The sequence below is a fragment of the Sipha flava genome, unplaced genomic scaffold (assembly GCF_003268045.1).
Source record: "Sipha flava isolate LNK unplaced genomic scaffold, YSA_version1 34_pilon_pilon, whole genome shotgun sequence".
NCBI lineage: Eukaryota > Metazoa > Arthropoda > Insecta > Hemiptera > Aphididae > Sipha > Sipha flava.
Window position 1 is genome coordinate 2754114 of NW_020273045.1, and position 19054 is coordinate 2773167.

A 19054-nucleotide genomic window follows, 5' to 3' on the forward strand; every position below is an offset into this window, starting at 1 on the left:
TTTTGTCACAATTAATTTCGCGCATGCGCATAATAACTTCTTTTTTTATTTAATGATATGACCTATTTTTGACCACAAATTAATTTTTTCTGTATATTTTAATGAATTTTAGTAGTTGAATTTCTTTTCTAAGTTAAAAATTGGCCGAGTTATAGCAACTTGATTTTATGTTATTTGCACGGGTATAACAGATTATAAAATACACAATTAATAATAATAAATACGTCATAATAAAAATAACTACGTAATCCAATTTTTGAAATACCTGTTTACCTATTTTGTTTATCTTTATCAAAATTATCTCAATAATTATATTAAAATAATAGTTATTCGGATAACGAAGAGCACAAGTTTCTTGAGCACGACGTGTATTTTTTTGGAATTTTCAATATGTATAAAGCATGTAAACTTTTTCTGAATTATTATCCATAATAACTAATAGATAAATATTAAATCTGTTTAAAAACTACAAAATATTGATTTTTATTTCTTATTAGTTACTGCCACTAGTGACATTTACTGCAGAATAATATGTGAACTGTGAAAAATTCATTAATTTAATTTATAACTAGTACCCATGCAAATATGATATTAATTATGATACAATTACTGAGATAATTTTGATAAAGATAAACAAAATAGGTAAACAGGTATTTTATAAATTAGATTAGGTAGTTATTTTTATTTTTATTATTACGCATTTATTATTATTATTTATGTATTTTATAATCTGTTATACCTGTGCAAATAACATAAAATCAAGTTGCTATAACTCGTTCAATTTTTTACTTAGAAAAGAAATTCAACCACTAAAATTCATTAAAATATGCAGAAAAAATTAATTTGTGGTCAAAAATAGGTCATATCATAAAAAAAAAAGAAGTTATTGTGCACATGCGCGAAATTAAATGTGACAAAAATAGTCTAAATATCTGAAAATGTGTATAATAATGCTTATTAGAAAGCCAAAAAAGCAGAACTGAAATAGGTATATGAAGCCTGCACAAAGTTATTGAGTGTTTCCACTTATCGTGATCACACTGTATAATAATAATATTTAATCAAAAATAATAATAATATGTTTTAATAATATAATAGATATCGTTTGCATAATTTTTTTTTATTAATAACAAGTTTTTGGTAATAATTTTCAACATGAAACATAATTTTAAATACATTAAATAGAATTAGTTATCAATAAACTTAATAGTTGTTAAAATATAAATATATTTTTAATCACAATTGAGATTATGATATGAAAATAAATATTTGGTATTAAACATGAATAAATAATGAATGGTAACACTTAAACGTAATATGAGATATTATGTATAATAGTATACATTTGAAAAGGAAATGAAAATTAATCAATTATCAATTTATATTTAAAAAAAAAAATAATAATAATAATAAGAGTGTACATGCATCTATAATTTAACTATTAAACGTTTATAGATACAAAAATATTATAAACACGTATACACAATTTATCGTTTGAAAACTCATATAAGAATAGTGAAGCGAGATGATAAAAATTGGAAGTTAATATTGAAGTATAACAATTGTAGATAGATTTAAAGAAATAGAAGAGTATTAAATAACATCAACAACTTCTATCTCGTAGAATAAAATTCGCGTTGCTGGGTGTCAAAAGAAATTCAAATTTAGTATTCAGGTCTCCCTCAAAGTCGATGTAAAATTGTTTCACCACCTTAAAAAATGTATAACAATTTAATAATTAAATTTAAATTGACTTGAATGCCTCGCTATTTAACTAACCTTTGCCAAAACGATTTGAAGTTCAAGATCGATGAACCGCTTGCCTGGACACATTCTTTTTCCACATCCAAATGGCACAACCAAAAAAGGTGATTTTTTTGTCAACTCGTCTAGCCATCTTTCTGGCTTGTAAGAATATGCGTCGACAAAATTATTGTCATCCAAACATGCCAACCACGTGTGCAGTAAAACGACACTCTGTCAAGAATTAAAACAACAATGTTAAATAAAATAAAAATGTTAACGGTTATTTTTATATCTAGTGATTTAACCCTGTTCACTCCACCCACATACAGGGTCATTAAGTGTTATTTGGGTACTAATATCACGTTACACTGAAGTAGTATTATATTTACCCCTTGCGGTAGTCTATAATTTTTGTACTTGAATTCGGATTCCAACACTCTGGCAATACACGGAGCAGTGGGTAAAAGTCTGAAAAGTGCGTTGAGAACCTTATTATAATTGACCTTTAAAATTAACATGATAATTTATACAGAGTGGGTCATAGAGTTTTATCGTTTTTTCTGTGTTGACAATTTTTTTAAAAGCCATAAAATAATGCGGCCCACTCTGTACTTACATTTACCGTGCATGATGTATTGCAGTTAATACCTGTGTGCTTCTGATATACAAGCGTGCAAGTATGTGGCGTGGTACAAGTGTTCGGCGGTTATAGGTGTACCGGATGGGGCCAATCGCGATACTTCGTCGTATATTTTTTCCTGCACATCCGGATGTTTGGCAACCAAGTACAGTAAAAATACTAGTGTATTTCCTAGCTGTAAAAAAATAATACGGGAAAACAATATTATACACATTCATGCGTATAAATTTTCTAACGTCATCACAAGTGGAATGTGTTAAATTTATGTTTCAAGTTATTTTCTCTTATTTATTTATTTATTTAGCTACACTCATGAGAAATTTCTGATTAAAAATGTTATCCATTTTTTACTTAAACGGCTGTTATTTTATGAATTTCTAAACAGTTTTCTTAATAATTGCAAAAAATTGACGAACATTTTTAAAAAAAAAGAACAAAATTTAGGGGATACCGATATTTGACATTATCTAACTTTGGTTTTCATCGTTTCAACTTAATAAAAATAATCACCGTAATTTTACGGGCGTTTGAATATTTTGACAAATCGATTAATATCACAAAAACTCATTTAATTTTTGTAATTTAAAATTCATAAAACTTTTAATTTTTATACTTAAGGTAAATATAATTAAATACATGATTATTCATAATATTATATTTAAAGCAAAAAAAAAGTTACTAAAAAGTCATAAACATATTTTAAAAGTATTTAGTTCTACTACAATATCAACTATCTTACGAAATGTAATCAGATCCACCAGGCCTCTCCCACTCTCTTATCAAGAGAAATGGTATATAGGTTTCAAGTTTAAAAGAATAATACAGCAATATCATTCATTCATCCTTGATTCTTACCCGATCCTGGAGTTTCGCCTTTTTATCTTACACTTTTTATTACCATTAAGTAAAGTAAAATTTTTTAAAATTTTTCATTATTTGAGATCATAATTCCATTTGCAATATTATTTCACCCAAAATTGCTAACCTTGTTGATTTTAGTTTATCTAAATTTAAATTTGTATTTTAACTTCAATTAAATTATTTCCCATTGATATATATGATTAATTACACTCAGTGTGTTCATTAAAAAATAAAATTTAAAGTTCAATAAATATTTAAAATGCAAGGATATTTTTCAAATTTGTTAGTTTTTGAGTGACTTAGGTCATAATTAATATTTAATGATATTTTTAAATGATTTTATGCGATCTATATTGAGCTATAGTTATACTATATCATGGTAACTTACAGTCTTGATTCCAGCAGCAATGTAATCAATAATCGCCGCTTTCTTGTCCCTGATATCTAACCCGGGTGCCTGAAGTATGGAAACGAATACGCTGCGCACGTCTGTACAAGATTGCTGTTCATCAGTTAACGCAGAATCCACGATTTCAGACACAATGCTAAAGTCGAAATCGTTGAAATTAAAATATGTTGATATAAATTATTTTAGAAGTTGTACTTGCTCATATAGGGAGTCTTCACTCGCTACGAAATCTTTATACGCTTTGGTTGGTATTAATTTCCACAACGGAAGTCCATAAAATGCTTCCTGTGAAGCTCGGAATTGACTAGTTACGGCGTCCGCCAGTCGCGTAGCCGTATCGCTGATCTCTCCATCTAGAAATCCTAATCTCCTGCCCAAAATCAACGTGCATGTACCTGTGGATGACATGTAATTTAATTTTTTTGATTGAACTAGGTATCACAATTTATCATGATTATATGTACTTTCCAATCCCATTCTGTTACAATAAGATTCGAATCCTTTAACTGTGTTATTACTGTCTCTTGCTTGAGCAATCAAAGCATTGAAATCATCTGCTAGCAGATTTACTTCTGGCAAAAAATTACGTATTGTCCTAGGGCTAGTAAGTTCCGGAGTCAATTTATTTCTTAAATTAGCCCAAATTTCACCTTGTCTACAAGTAAATAGTAACATATATTCAGAGCCAGATCTAGGAAATATGACACTCGGGGCTAATAAAAATTCAGCACCCTTTGTAAGTGGTCATGACTTTTTTTATTTTTTATAAGTCCTTATACTAATAGCGTCTGGGACAAGCATACCCATTTATCCTCCCCTAGATCCGGCACTGCATACATTATTTGACTTTACATTTTAAATACCTCAAATAAAATTATAGTACACATTTTTCATTATATTTTAATTATTGACCATAATAAACAAAACAAAATATCTAATATAGCGATTTCGATGAATTTATAAACAAAAAAAATTATAATTTTAATTATGGTTTAAATTTATAATCTAGTAAGCACTATATCTTGCTAGTTTGAAGTTACAAATTCCAATTTTTTTAAATATAGGATAATTTTAACATGCTACTTTTAAATATCACTTAATCATAACAATTTAACATACTTCATATATCATTTAATATTATAAATACTTACTCATTAACAAGCCCAGTATTTGTGTAGCGATCCGGGCGAGAATTTCTATAATTCGCAGTCACTTCATTTGGTGGCCGAATAGGGTATTTTCCGCTATGTCTGAGTACTCTTTCAATGAAGTCTCGCTCTTTAACACTAAGTACCGGTATGTTCCACAATGCTTCTTCACGAATAATATCTCCATATCGGCTAAACATGTCTGTGGAAGTATTAACATACTTTGAATAATCCGATTTTTTGATCAATTTGAATGTCTATCCCGATATTTACACATCCGAGGTTAGGAAGTCGCAAAATAATAATCCGTAAAGATATTCGGATTTTTAAGTGTAGATCTAAAATATCTAAATATTACATTTTTAGTTAAAATTTGTTTTTACCTAGTATAGGTAAATATCTATATGCATATATTTTTCACGAAAATATTTAGGAGTGCACACATTTTTAATTTAAAGATTCGTTTGGTATTTAGTTGTAATACAATGCTTCGGAAATTTAGAAATTAGCATGTTAAATAAATATCGATCAATTTTATTTTAAATTTTCATAATTTAAATTTCCATGGTTTGAAATTTATATTTTGATAGAATTCATGTTTAAATTGACTAAGTACTTACGTACTATGAATGCAATGTGGATAAATTATTCAATTATTTTCAAAGCACTAATTTCACACTAACAGAGATATGCAAAACGCTATTTTATGACGGTCTTAATATAATTGTATTATTAATCAATATTATGGGCAGATGCGGATCTAGAAATGGAAAAAGGAGGGCTAGTAAAGTGAGTTTACTGCCAAAATTCGTTGCGCATGTCGATTTGTTTGAGGTCTTTCTCAATATTTTAAATATTTTGAGTACCTTCATACTGTATGGTTCTACCTAATGTCTAAGGGAATTAAGGGGGATTTAGTCCCCATACCTCCCCCTTTATATCCACTCCTGATTACGCATGAATTATGATGGCATTTGTTTAAAAAATAATGTTCGATCCTCAGTTATTTATTATTATAAATATTACAATAATTTATAATTATAATTTTAAGTCCATTGTATATTACGAGTATAGTGAAATATTCATTTTTTTTATTACTCAAGTAAGATACATAGTCCGAGTTCAAATTGTACAATGGCATTTTCAGAATAGATTTCAAATTAAATTATTATATCATATTATACTTTATAATACACTCTATTATTACATGTTACAATACCTTTATATGCTAAATGAACGGTATTCAGTTTATACGGGCCGAATTTCCAATATATCCATCTGGTTCCAAATATAGGCAATGACCATGGTCCTGGTATATCAGCTACAGTTTTGTATACTTCTTTATGAGAATCTAAAACAAATTAAAATATCCATTATAAAATCCATTATTTACTATCCAAAACTTAGGTCATTGACCTTGTAGAATATAACCAATTATTTGCAAACAAATTGATTTAGTAGGCAACAAGTCATTTATATCCATCATTCTAAAACCTAATAAATCTATTCTTTAATCTTATTGAAACTAGTTGCTATTCATATATACCTACAATGCGGCTTCAGACACTATTGTTTTTTTTTTTTTTTTAGATTAATTTTAGCATACGAACATATGAATTAAATTGCAATATTTTTGATAAAATATAAATTGTTTTATACTATTTTATATGATATAGGTAAATTGTATAGTATAAAACAATTTTACATTTTGTTTTACAGTTTTTTTGGAAATTTCAATGCGTTAAATCTAAACTACAATATTACTGTAAATTGTTTTGTTTTCATAATTTATAAAAAATTATTTAATTTTAACTTTTAGTGAATTCATTTGATTGGATTTTATTACTGAAAATGAAACTTTTGTTTAGTTATCATACCAGGATATATTACCACGTATATCACATACATATATCTGAAAAATAATTTTTATCAAACATTGTGATAACATATTATGACTAAAGAAAAAATTAAAGTTTTTTTTCGGATTAGGACACGACAATTTTACCTATACTTTTGTTTATAAACAGTGTTATGGAATACGGTTACAGTACTGAAATGCTTTCAATGTCATGAACCATCGAAAATAAGTTTATTAACAAACAATAAACAAGGAAAATACTTAAAAGTAAATAACAACAAATCTTTTTGAAACGACATCTATTTTAAATACAAATTTTCAAAGTTACCGTTTTTTTAATTAAATTAAATAATGACGAATTGATTCAATTTTACGCACACAATTTTAGTTAAAGAAAATTTAATTACATACTTACCGGACTGATATTCGAAATGTTTGTTCGTTCCGATCAAAAAATTAGACACAAGTTTTATCAAAGCTAAAATGTAAGTGAACACCATGCCACAGGTGCGTTCGATTGTAGTCCAATATTTTCCCCGGAACCCCATATCTGTGGAAAATAGGAAATTATTTGAATTAAAAATTATTTTAACTTTAACACAACACGTGATTATATTTGTATTTATTGTATGGATATGGATACGTATGGTATAACAGGTTTAGAAAAATGTATGGTTAAATAAAAGGAATCAATGAAAAAAAATATATGGGTACACAGCTGTATAGAGAGGTCAGTACGAAATTGCGATAAGAATATAACTACGCTATTCGCTTTTGTGTAAGCTTTATATGAGTTTGCGTATGTATGTGTATATATAAATTAAACAATAAACTTATATTTGTATTTTAATTAATGCATTATGCGAGTGAAATTTTATCATATGTGTTACGATACAATTACATTAGATATTCACAAACAAGAAAGTATATTATGAACAAAGCAAAAACCCAATTTTGAACAACGATATAGTTTCAATATTTGTTTAATTTATACTATTTATACTAATTAGTTTTTTATTTGTATTCTAGTACTTTTTATGGAAGTTCGCAAAAAAATCTATTAATGAATATAAACAATTTGTAATAAGTACATAGGTACCCGCATATTTATCGTTAATTATATTTAAAATATTTATCTTCAATAGCTGGACAGATTAGAGCAGCATACGTATAAAGTGTCAATATATATTTTTACTCTATAGATTTAAATGTATAGGTACTTTCAGTTTAAAATTTTAAAATGTAGGTCACATGTTTAAAATTATTATATATAAAATTAATAAATCATAACTATTATAATACATTGAACTATTGAAAGTTGTCTGCTGTTTTTACGTTCAGTTATCAACCAATTGAAATTGTTTGATAAAAATCGAATTGTTAAATTCAATGTTTAATGAATGAAACAAAACACCGTCTGCGCGTGGTAATTATCGGAGTCAAATGTCATGCCCCTAAGGAGTCATAAAGAACATTGCTCACGTCATACTATAAAGAGGGTCCTGTGAAACAAAAATGTTTCATTAAAATTTCAGTCGAACCTGCGTGTACGAGGAATATAACTAAATCGCAATCTAATCAAAACACGAATCGCTGACGATCAAACTGAGTAAACTCATCGGTATTTTATTGTTATACAAAAAGGGTTATGTTACTCCCTACTATATTTTATAAGCAAACATTAAAATCCGTTACGAGGAAGAGTAGTTGCCAGTAGGTTGAAGTTAACGATTGCGATGACGACGATGGTAATCGAACTCGGGAGGGACGAGAAACGAGAGAAAATTTTCTCGGCATGCGACTATAAAACAAAATACTGTAATAGCCTTCAACACCGTACAGTATAATCGCGTGCTTGAGCAAAAAAATCACACACGGTGACCAGAAACGGAATTTACAAATTATTATTATTAATTATATGCTGTTGTTTTGTCGTTTAGTTTCAATTAAACATTATATGACAATTACACGACGTGTCGTTGTTCGAATAAAATTAAATACACACTTCATTGACATAAAAATAATAAAAATAATAAAAATACGAGTATAATCGAACGCGTTTCATGGAAGGGTGGTGCATAATCGTCTACGAAAATTACCTCGTGTGTACGTCGTGCGTCTGTGCGAGTGAATACGGATGACGTCATAGCACGAAACACGTGCGTTTTGTTTGTTTCAGAAATCATTTGATTTTCTTGCGATCGTCGATCACCACCAGTAGATCGATAACAATCTATTATAATCTTAATATTACGCGCATACATAATGCACCGCACGCCGCCCCGATTCAAAACCACAACAACTCAAAAGACCATTTAACACGAACAATGATTGTTAAAAAAATTACTACGAATTCTGTAAACGTTGTAAATATCTTCGTATTTTTTAAATGGACCCACCGTTCAACTATAATGTCGATTGTTAATTTGTCATTCGGTTTTTTTGATTTAATTGAAACGCATTTGCATGATTCGGCAAATCATTGCAATTTTAATTCAAAGCATGAGATTGTTTGGGAACGAATTAGAAACGTGTAGGTAGATCAATCATTATTGGTCTCTTACGCAAGATAAACGTCCCGGTATTTAATCCGTTATAATCGAGTTTTAGCACTTGCATTGAATAATTCACCGGTAGCGCCCGGTGCAGAGGAGATACGTACATACGATGTATGCTGATTTGGTCGGGTGTGCCTTTATTTGTGCGGTATTCTCTTCTACCCCAAACGGGAGATTAGTCTATACCACTATCGTGGTCACCGAAACAATATTTACCGTTACCGTTAAAAAAAGCCGATCGTTTTCAAACAGATTTGACAACTAGTGGATACATGTGACGTGCAAAACAGCGATAAATAAAAAAGGTTTGCATCGAAACAACGTTTGAAAAACTACGATGAGTCAAGTAAATACAATAGAAATGTATTCGTTTAGAGAAGACGGAAATACCGAATACCGTTTGTTTTAACACGAGCGTTTCTCGTGCCTATCTCAACATTTTCGTTCACTCGTCGGCCGCGTGGTTAGTCCGTTGTAAAAAGCGAAAGTTTCGCATTTACCGAAATGATTTCAGAAACTGTTCAATTTATTACGGTGTATTTAAAAAAAAAAAAGCAAAAAGTATTTTTTCGTTCGGTAAAGACTTTTGAGCCGCAACACGAGAAACTGTTCTCGTTCTACTAAGACGCGTGTTGATAGCGCAATAATAATTGTCGCACGGAAATATCGTGGAGTACTCACCGGTGGAAATGTCCGCGTCCGAGTTTCCGTTCCGGAGCCGCAAGAAAATCCGTCGGACAACCGACGAACACTGGTTAGGTGTACTATTTCGCGAGCGACCGCGACGTCGTCGAACGAGCGCGTGTAACACCGCGGCCGTGCACCACGCCGGGGAGAGCAAGACGACGAGACACTCTCGGGAGGGCACAACGCACAACACGTTGGTGCGTTGATACTGCATTATAATCGTATTTCTGGATTCAAGTTGTGTAGACATTTGTGTACACTAGCGCATTCTTCTTTTTTTTCTTTTTCTTTTTTTTTTTTTTTTTTTCTCTCCATCCGTCGCACGGCAATGCACAGTAACCGACTTCCTTTAACTTCGCGCCAAGGTCGCGACAACGTCGTCCGTCTACTGCTACTGCTGCTGCTGCGGCTGCGGTTGCCTGCTGTTGCTGTGTGCCCGCACGCCGCCACCGCCGTCGCCGTTGATCGAGCATATCCGAATTTGTTTCGTCCGTCGCCACCCGTATCTTGCGCCGCGCGTACGCGCGCGCCCGCACACGCACACGTACACGCACAACCCGCGATCCTGTTGTTTCTTTCGGGGGGGAAGATCGTGTCTTTTTCGAACACTCGACACGGGGGATTGAAAAGAAAAAAAAAATCGTTCACGCGCGGTCGAGTGCCGGCGTTTGTACCTACAATTTTTTTTTTTTTCTAGTTCTTACCCGAACATTACCGCAAACGTGCGCTGATTTCAGATTACTGGCCGTCCGTTTATTTCTTTTCCCTTCCTCGTGACTTTTTCCGAATTTTTTATACTTATCCGCGAATTCTCGACTTATAAAACCGACGCTGCATTATTTGTCTGTTGTTAAACTGAATGGTAAGATTGTTTTCTATTTCCGATGTATCGATTCTATGGTATAAGGATTTTGAAAACTGACTTGAATTCGTCGAAGAGATTACAAATTGAGATTTGTTTCACAGATTTTTTTTTGATTAAGATGTTTGTCAACCAATGACGTACGGTCGAGTTAATGTCACCGCATGCAGCGTGCGATAAGATGACACAAGATGTGTCGGCGTACTGTAGCGACCAAAATACTGATATGGTGATGTACTTGTAATGAGATAATATAATATACAATTATTTATTTAACTTTTTTCGAAAAAAAAAAAAAATCTTACAAATCAAAGTTAGGTTTATTTATTTATTTATTTATTTTTTTTTTTTTGATTATAATTTCGTGGAAACGATGTATATTTTAAGTACAATATTGATCCATTTCACCAAATATTATACGAATTACAACGAAAAATGAACGCGGAGAGCAATCAAGAAGTGTGCACATTGAATGTCACACGCGAACTGATGACGAATTCTTACAAGTGTTTTTGTATAATTTTTATCTTAGGATAAAAAACTTAAACGTTGTATGTTTTTATAGCTAAATCAAAGATAACAGTATTATGTATTTGCGGTACGAGCGTGTGAATATACGATGTATTCTGTATAAATAATGTCGACACATCATATATGATGCGTTAATAGCCACCATGGGATTTTCAACGATTTTCTATTTATTCAATAGAGAAAAATAGTAGACGTCTCTAGGTTCAGCCCTTTCAATGCGTGTACGGAGGAAAAGAGTTCGTACATTAATCAAAATTGTCTTATTTCCTAGGTGACTTTAAAAAAATATATGTATGTGTATGTGTATTCGTGTTAAAATATTGTATATTTTAACTGAAACTATGTCCCTTTTGAATTCATTGGATATGCGATGTGAATAGTATAACATTGCAAGACATTAACAATACATTTTCTTATGAGTTAAACAACGCCGTTCGTATGCATACGAGTACACATTATTATCATATAAAAACTATATAATTATTTTTCTATTTTTATTTTTGTATTACCTCGTAAGTTCCTATAAAATATGTTGTTAAATTATGAACCTACAAGAATCCGATTTCAAACAAATTTATCATTGACTTTAACCTTATTTTATGACGCACATTGTGATATGTTAGCAAACGTTATTATTATACAATGTAATTAATTAAAAGTATTTCATACAACAATATGATCATAATCGCTGCAATAGGTGTAAATCCATGTTTAAAATTTGTAGATTAATAAAAGTATACTAATACTTGACTCGGAATTTTAATAATTTTCTAGAATTTAAAATCTTATGATATTTTCTACTTTTTAATTGTAACTTGTTGAAATAGTTTGATAATTTCTATTCGTAATGTACTAATTAATTAAGACGGAATCTCATATGTTTTATTCATGCGATTGATTAACATGATTACGTACCGCCATAGTCATCATGGATATTAAAAATGGAAACAGTATTTAAGAAAGAGTATTTAAATAATATGATGACATCGTCCATATCCTAAAAAAATAAAATAGCTTATTAAATACATATATCACATCAGCTACTATTTTTCAATCATTCTTAACAACCAATTAGTTTATCAATCATTGGTCACAGAAAAATTGTATTAGACAAATAACTAATATCTTTTAGTTAATTTAGTTGAGTTATTTTCTTAAAGCCATCACGAATTTAACGTTTTATTAATTTTAACCTTTTAAAGCTTATTTTCATTGCATTCATTTTTAATTATCCAACATTTTAGTCCGTAGTTAAAGTAAATGGTAAAATTTAAAAAAAATAAACTATATTGTATGAACTCAGTTGGTAGACGGTCCGTTAGACTACTTAAAAAATAATAATCAGTTATAATACATTTTATTTTATTTTTTAAGCGTTCAATTACAATATACTCGATGTACTTTATAAATCAAGTGTTGTCTTTGTTAAAAGTACATTTTCTTTTTCATTTGTTGACAAGAATATTCTTAAGTATCTACTTTACATTATTAAAACCAACAGTGTTCGATGTACTTAGTAGTACTTCGTCTAATTTTTACTAACAAACATACTATAACGATAAGGTTAGATAAAAATAATGCAATTTTCCAACGTTATTATTGAATTTCCCATTAAATTATTCAATCTCGCTAAAAAACCTTGATCCAATCAACAAAAATCGAAAATTGAATTATTCTTACGATCTCTGAGATCATGAGATTGTGATGGTTGTGAATTTACGTATTGCTAAATTATGTTATTTGTTTATTACTAAAGTATGTAAATAAAAATATAATATTGTTATAATTGGTGTACATTAATATTTCAAATAATATGAAGTATATTAATTCATTTAATTATTTTCTTTTGATACGCTACTATCGGCGGTTCATATAACATACGGTACAATACGTATTTTAAAAACATTTAACTGACGTCCAGTATTCGAATAAAGTTACCGATAGTTCGATTAAAACATTAAATAATTAAATATTGGTGATCTTATACCTCTATATTTACATGTTCTGCATATAACTATAATCAAATATCGAATGTGTCGGTTACCTCTTATCAAGCGAGATAGGCATTATTTTAAGTCGGTCAGTACTCGGTCGTGACTATCACAAGTCAGTTGTTTTTTCATACTCCGAGTATTTAAACACTTTGACTTTTTAGAAAGTTTCGCTGTGAATGTCGTTAAACGTCGTTTTTGACGGTTATTAAGCACATACGTTAAAAGTCGAAAGAAGTAATTAAGATTGTAAGTACTCGTATTTTGTATTTTTTTAGCGTTAGTAGTATATGTGTACTGTACTTTTCGGTTATTTGAGATTGAAATAATTGTGTTTGTTCTTATAATCGCATACTCCATTTACGATGATCGCATAATCACGTGTTGAATGCTGATAAAAATGAAGTGCTACAAACATTACATCACTAATTATTTTCAATCAACCAAACAGTAGGCTAAAATGATTTTCATCGCGATTTCACGACATATCTTCGCTTATTGCTGAGTCCATCTGGACTTTATGATATAATTATAAGGAGAAATTATGAGTGACATAGCTGGATCAAAGGAGGCCTATAACACTGGGTCGCAAATTTAAAGGAGCCACAATATGTTTTATAATCATTGGTTAATAAATATTAATTACTATTTTATCAATTGTGACTGTACTAAAACATACAAGTATATTACACTTATTTTAATTAATATTTATTACAAATCACTAAATCTAATTAAAAAAAATGAAATTTATTTTAGTGAAATGGCCTCACCAAAATTAAAAGGTTACCCTTCTTATTTCATGATCATAATCCAACACTGATGAATGAACATAGAATGAAGAGTAATTTATAATATCCTACTTATACTCTATAAGTAATAAAATAAATATACTCTATAATATCTCTATCCTATCAATAACTTTTTGCTCCCGTCAAATTTCCATTTTTTGATAAGTGACGTCTACCAATGCTTATATAGCCTTCGTAATATAAAGTCTGTTAGTCCAGATGGTATACAGGGTGATTTTGTACAAACTTCGTTCTGTTCTAGCAGAACGTTATGATTATTGTTTAGGCGCTCTATTGACTCAGGCATCTTCTCGTTTGCTTTTAAACTTGGTTCAATTAGACCATTATTGAAGTCCGGTGATTCTTCAGATGGTCACAAACTATCGTCCAATAATTATCCTTCCTAATTTATTGAAATTATTTGAAACACTTGTCCTTAACTCGATTCGCTCTTCCTTAAATCATATCCTAGTTGATGAACACCATGGCTTCCGTCCTGGTAGATCAACTGTTACCTGTAATCTTAGCCTTAATTTATATATATTTGATTCTTTCCGGGATAACTGCTAAGTAGATGTAATGTATACAGATTTTTCCAAGGCCTTCGACCGTGTTCATCATAATCATCTTATGTCAACACTTGACTCTATAGGCATAGGTGAAACCCTACTTTCCTGGCTTCGCTCTTATTTTATAAACAGGATCCAATGGGTAACTGTTAATTCCACTTCTTCGGACCACTTTACACCCTTATCGAGTGTACCACAAGGTACTGTTCTTTCTCCGCTTCTGTTCACTTTATTCGTTAACTCAGCCGCTTCCATCCTTCAACATGCCAAACTTCTTATATTTGCTGATGATATGAAAATCTTCCTTTGTATCAAATCTATCTCTGACTGTCATCTACTCCAAAACAACCTTTATCGATTAGTGTCATGGGATGAATCTTTGGGACTCAGTAAAATTCTCAGTAATGAATTTTTGTCGAATTAATTTTGTGTTAAATTATACTTGTTCCGCCAACAATACCCCCTTGAAAATTTGTAATAATTCTGTAAAAGATTTAGGATTTACTTTAACATGTAACTTGTGACCTAATTTACATATTCAAATAATCTCTTGTAGAGCTCTTAAGCTGTTTGGCACTATAAATCGTGTTTCTTCAGATTTTCACTTATTCACTCCATTAAAAACTCTTTTCTGTTCTCTAGTTCGTCCTTCCTTGAGTATGAAACCATACTCTGAGACCCGTCCACCGCCTCTGCACGTAGTATGATTAAAAGGGTTCGAAGAAAATTCCTCCGTCACGTTGCATACAGATTAAATATATCCTGTCCACCTCATGATTACACACCAATCCAACGCTTACTTTCCCTAGAGAGTCTTGCTGACCGTCGTCACTCAGTTAACATTGCATTTCTTTCTAATCTTCTTTCTTCTAAAATTGACAGTCACGAATCACTATCTCGTGTTTCGATTAATATCCCCTGTCGCCGCACACGATCATCTGTTCCGTTCCGCATACCCTTATCTTCCTCAAACTACTATGATACCTTACTCACCGATCATCTGTCTTTATGCACATTGCCAACACTGACCCTTCATTCTCCCTCTAAAATTGAGCCTCGTTTACTTAGAGCTTATACTATTATTTTTTATCATTGTATATTGTTTATTCTTGTATTATAGGGTCCGTCCCGTATTTTTTAAATAAATAAATAAATAAATAAATAAAAAATAAAATAATATGTTACGAAAAAAAACAATATATACATTTGCCATTTAGTATTTGGTACAATAACACGTGTATTTTAATTGGTTATACATTTATAGTAAATGTTATTACGTTGGATAAATACTTTTGTTCTACTTAATTATACACTTTGCGAGTATAAGCGTATTTATTTAAATAATTTTAGCTTTTGGAATAATTTCAGTATTATTTGTTTTGTGCCTAAGAGTAAAAGTCGTTTATCAACAATTATTAATATATTAAATAATCGTTGATAAACGTGCTTATAAGCATGTTCAACGTACCCATTTCATATTATACCTACCTCATATAATTTACATGCACATAAATCCGCTAAGCGTTGTTTTTAATAAAAAAATTACACGTATAATCTATAATTGTTAATAACAGTGTAACCGTATCTATTAAGCTGTACGTTATATGCATCTCATAAAATATTATTGATTTATAACTTGAAGTTATTATGATAATTATTATTATAACTATAACTGACATATTTTACATTTTATAATCAACTATATACCTATATGATTTTGATTTTGTACTACCGTAACACTTGTGACTAAAAGGATAAAAGAAAATATTGACATTAATGTGATAGAAACAATGGATAGAGTATTCAAGAAAAGTATTATATTACTATGATAGACACTTGAAAAACAATTTTTTTTTTAATTTAATTGTCTGCAGGTGCTATTACAGAAAGGCATTATCTAAAAACGAATTGTTTTGTTACACTAATATTTTAATTATTTTAAGTACTTATCTTTAAAGATCAATGAAGTATTTTTTCTATAATAAATCTATAATTTAATTAAATAATCAATTGTGTAAATAAGAAAATAACATTAAATATTAATATAATTTATTGCTAAAGAAAAATAATGAGAAATAACTTATACATGTATAAAGATCATATATGTATATCACACATAAGTTTTGAACAAAATTTAAGAAACTGACTGGACTAGGAATTGATAGGGGGTGGACATTTTTTTTTCTTTACGAGAATTATTTTATTTTGTGACAGATCGCATCATATTTCCAACTCTGCCGAAGGCACCCTTGACAATGCTTACGGGAGCTTTGGCTATCCCCTTGACTTGATTAAGCCTGTTCTTGACTATCATCTCGCTTTCGGATGGTTTCATCGCGTTCTCTATGGCTTTCAGCATTTTGAATAATCGTTCCCTTGTCATTGGATTTTTCAGCAAATCCATGGACTTTCTAATAAATTTCAACGTCAAATCTTGGGCGTCATTATTTCCGACTATTTGATTGAAAACTTTTCCGGTCTCTTTCAACTGGTCCGACGTACCGGATGTGTCAATTTCTCTAATAATGACCGCAATCATCTTCATCATCATTCCAAAAGAGTAGTGTGCATTCGGACTGGCGCCCGTCACTTTGATGAAGTTTATAAGAGACCGGATCGTGTCTGAACACACCTCGTTAGTGCCCGCTTTTTTGATGATTCCTAACGTGTTTTTCACGAACTCCATTGCCGCCATATTGTCTAAAGCCTTATCCCAGATCTTCGCTTGGTATTCGTCGCAATCGTATTGTATCGCCACTTCTTCTGGTGCATCCAACTCAAAGGGTTCGTTGCTCTCCAACTCGGCATAACTGACACCCTGTATACACAAACATACCTGTTTAATGTAGCATTACGATTTTTGTTCGCATGTCGTATGTAAATCATTGCTCCGATATCCCTTCACCTTCATATCACACCTTATTCTCATTCAATCACAATAGAGTACTTTTTCCGAAATAAATCATTAATTTTATATATTCTGAAATAGTAAACCATCCTATTTTTACTATTCTCTTAGGATTTTAGTTGAAAATAGTACATTTTCTTTGACATGGATATTATATGCATTTATAATTTCTATAAGTAGGATATAATAGACACGCACGTTGAGTTGTCGAGCTGTCAGACTACGTTGTACCTACATGTTTATGGAAATAAAATAAGTATCGTTTTTTTATAGTAGTGGTGCGAATGCCCTCACGGAATGTTTTTCCAATAAATTTAAAATCTTTGTGGAATTTTTTTTTAAAGAAGTTCTTATGTAGTCGCTCAAACTTTTACGGGTCGTTATACGCCCTCTGGACATACCTTATTATATACAAACAAGCAATTAATCAGAAATTTAAAAAATAAAATTAAAAATCCAACTATATAATTTACAGACGTGGTTTATAAAATTAAATATGCGTATTACATGTAGTTCTAACTGTAAAAATGTAAATGTAATCGTCGTACTGTGAATCGCATTCTTAATATTACATACTTTTATCTGGTATTCCATTTTGCCATTAAAATTTTTGTTTGGAACTCTTTTCACTCTTCGCTAACCTTATCAAAGTACATTACGACCTACAAACGAAGAAACTCATTTGCAATGTTTAAATTGTAATTGACGTCGAAGACAATTTCTTAATTTTACGCGTACAAGTGATACATATGGCGTATTACGAGTATAATAGACGTACAGTTATCCGGATTTTCATTCGATACGAACGTTTGCTGATTGTGAATTAATATCTTCAATAACTTCAGAAAAATACTACTGTATAATGCGTTGATATAATTATATTTATTTATTACCTGTAGTGCTATGCACGATATTGCTATAACAGCCACGTGAAATGTGTAACTTCCCATTGCGTTAAACTTTTCAATCCTAAAGCTATACCTAAGTGAGCACGATATACTTGTTTAGAACAAATTTTAAATAAAAAAACTGCGTGGTTTTATACTTTACAAGGTAATATCATGCAAGTGTTATAACATATGTTTAGTGTAAACGGAGAACAAATAGAAAAGAGAAAACGTTATATATTTAAATAATTACCTTGTTATGATTACTTTTGTTGAAAAACAAATAGAAAATTAGAAAAATTACTTCACATCTGGTAAACGCGTTTTACATATGGAATTGTAAATCTAATAGAAGAAACAATGCAAACCTATTTATTGTGGTTTTAGTAGATATGTTTATATATAAATAAACATTTTATTTTAACCATATATACACACTTGAGTTATTATGATGTCATGGCATGTGGAATTTTACCAAAAAAAACAAAAAAAAAAATGATAAGTAAGTAATAACATAAAATATAAACAGAACCGTTAATAGACCAGCAAAAAATATATGCGTAGCTCATGCGTTAAAGACAAAAATGTGATTAAAATATATTGTTTATTCA

General features: G+C 30.3%; 3 protein-coding genes across 4 annotated transcripts in view; 1 reads left to right on the forward strand and 2 right to left on the reverse strand.

The window, feature by feature from the left end:
- Positions 1–19054, forward strand: part of LOC112687515 (FGGY carbohydrate kinase domain-containing protein) — a 42412-nt gene that overhangs the window by 2861 nt on the left and 20497 nt on the right. Inside the window, exon 1 of one of the 2 annotated variants that reach the window (XM_025560260.1) lies at positions 13372–13540. The exons of the other annotated variant lie outside the window; for it this stretch is intronic. The gene's annotated coding sequence lies outside the window, so the exon portion shown is untranslated. Of the gene's footprint in view, positions 1–13371; positions 13541–19054 lie in introns of those variants that run through there. 2 annotated transcript variants of the gene reach the window in all.
- LOC112687514 (ecdysone 20-monooxygenase-like) lies at positions 1439–10934 on the reverse strand. Its single transcript, XM_025560256.1, has 11 exons — positions 9902–10934; positions 7078–7212; positions 6024–6155; positions 4808–5006; positions 4121–4311; positions 3856–4051; positions 3636–3792; positions 2395–2561; positions 2136–2214; positions 1780–1977; positions 1439–1711 (listed from the first exon to the last, which is right to left on the reverse strand). Exons 1-11 carry the CDS (start codon positions 10155–10157, stop codon positions 1604–1606), a joined length of 1818 nt encoding a protein of 605 aa, XP_025416041.1. The 5' UTR covers positions 10158–10934; the 3' UTR covers positions 1439–1603.
- Positions 16740–18578, reverse strand: LOC112687517. The gene is made up of 2 exons (XM_025560263.1): positions 18450–18578; positions 16740–17466 (listed from the first exon to the last, which is right to left on the reverse strand). Exons 1-2 carry the CDS (start codon positions 18504–18506, stop codon positions 16849–16851), a joined length of 675 nt encoding a protein of 224 aa, XP_025416048.1. The 5' UTR covers positions 18507–18578; the 3' UTR covers positions 16740–16848.

Excerpts from the sequence above, each read along its gene's own strand:
- LOC112687514 (XM_025560256.1), bottom strand. The coding sequence starts at position 10,157 with ATGTCTACACAACTTGAATCCAGAAATACGATTATAATGCAGTATCAA. Across the intron at positions 2,562-3,635 it reads TTGCTGCTGGAATCAAGACT|CTAGGAAATACACTAGTATT; the intron begins GTAAGTTACCAT and ends ATTTTTTTACAG. Across the intron at positions 2,215-2,394 it reads TGTATATCAGAAGCACACAG|ACTTTTACCCACTGCTCCGT; the intron begins GTATTAACTGCA and ends CGCACTTTTCAG.
- LOC112687517 (XM_025560263.1), bottom strand. The coding sequence starts at position 18,506 with ATGGGAAGTTACACATTTCACGTGGCTGTTATAGCAATATCGTGCATA. Across the intron at positions 17,467-18,449 it reads TATCGTGCATAGCACTACAG|GGTGTCAGTTATGCCGAGTT; the intron begins GTAATAAATAAA and ends TTGTGTATACAG.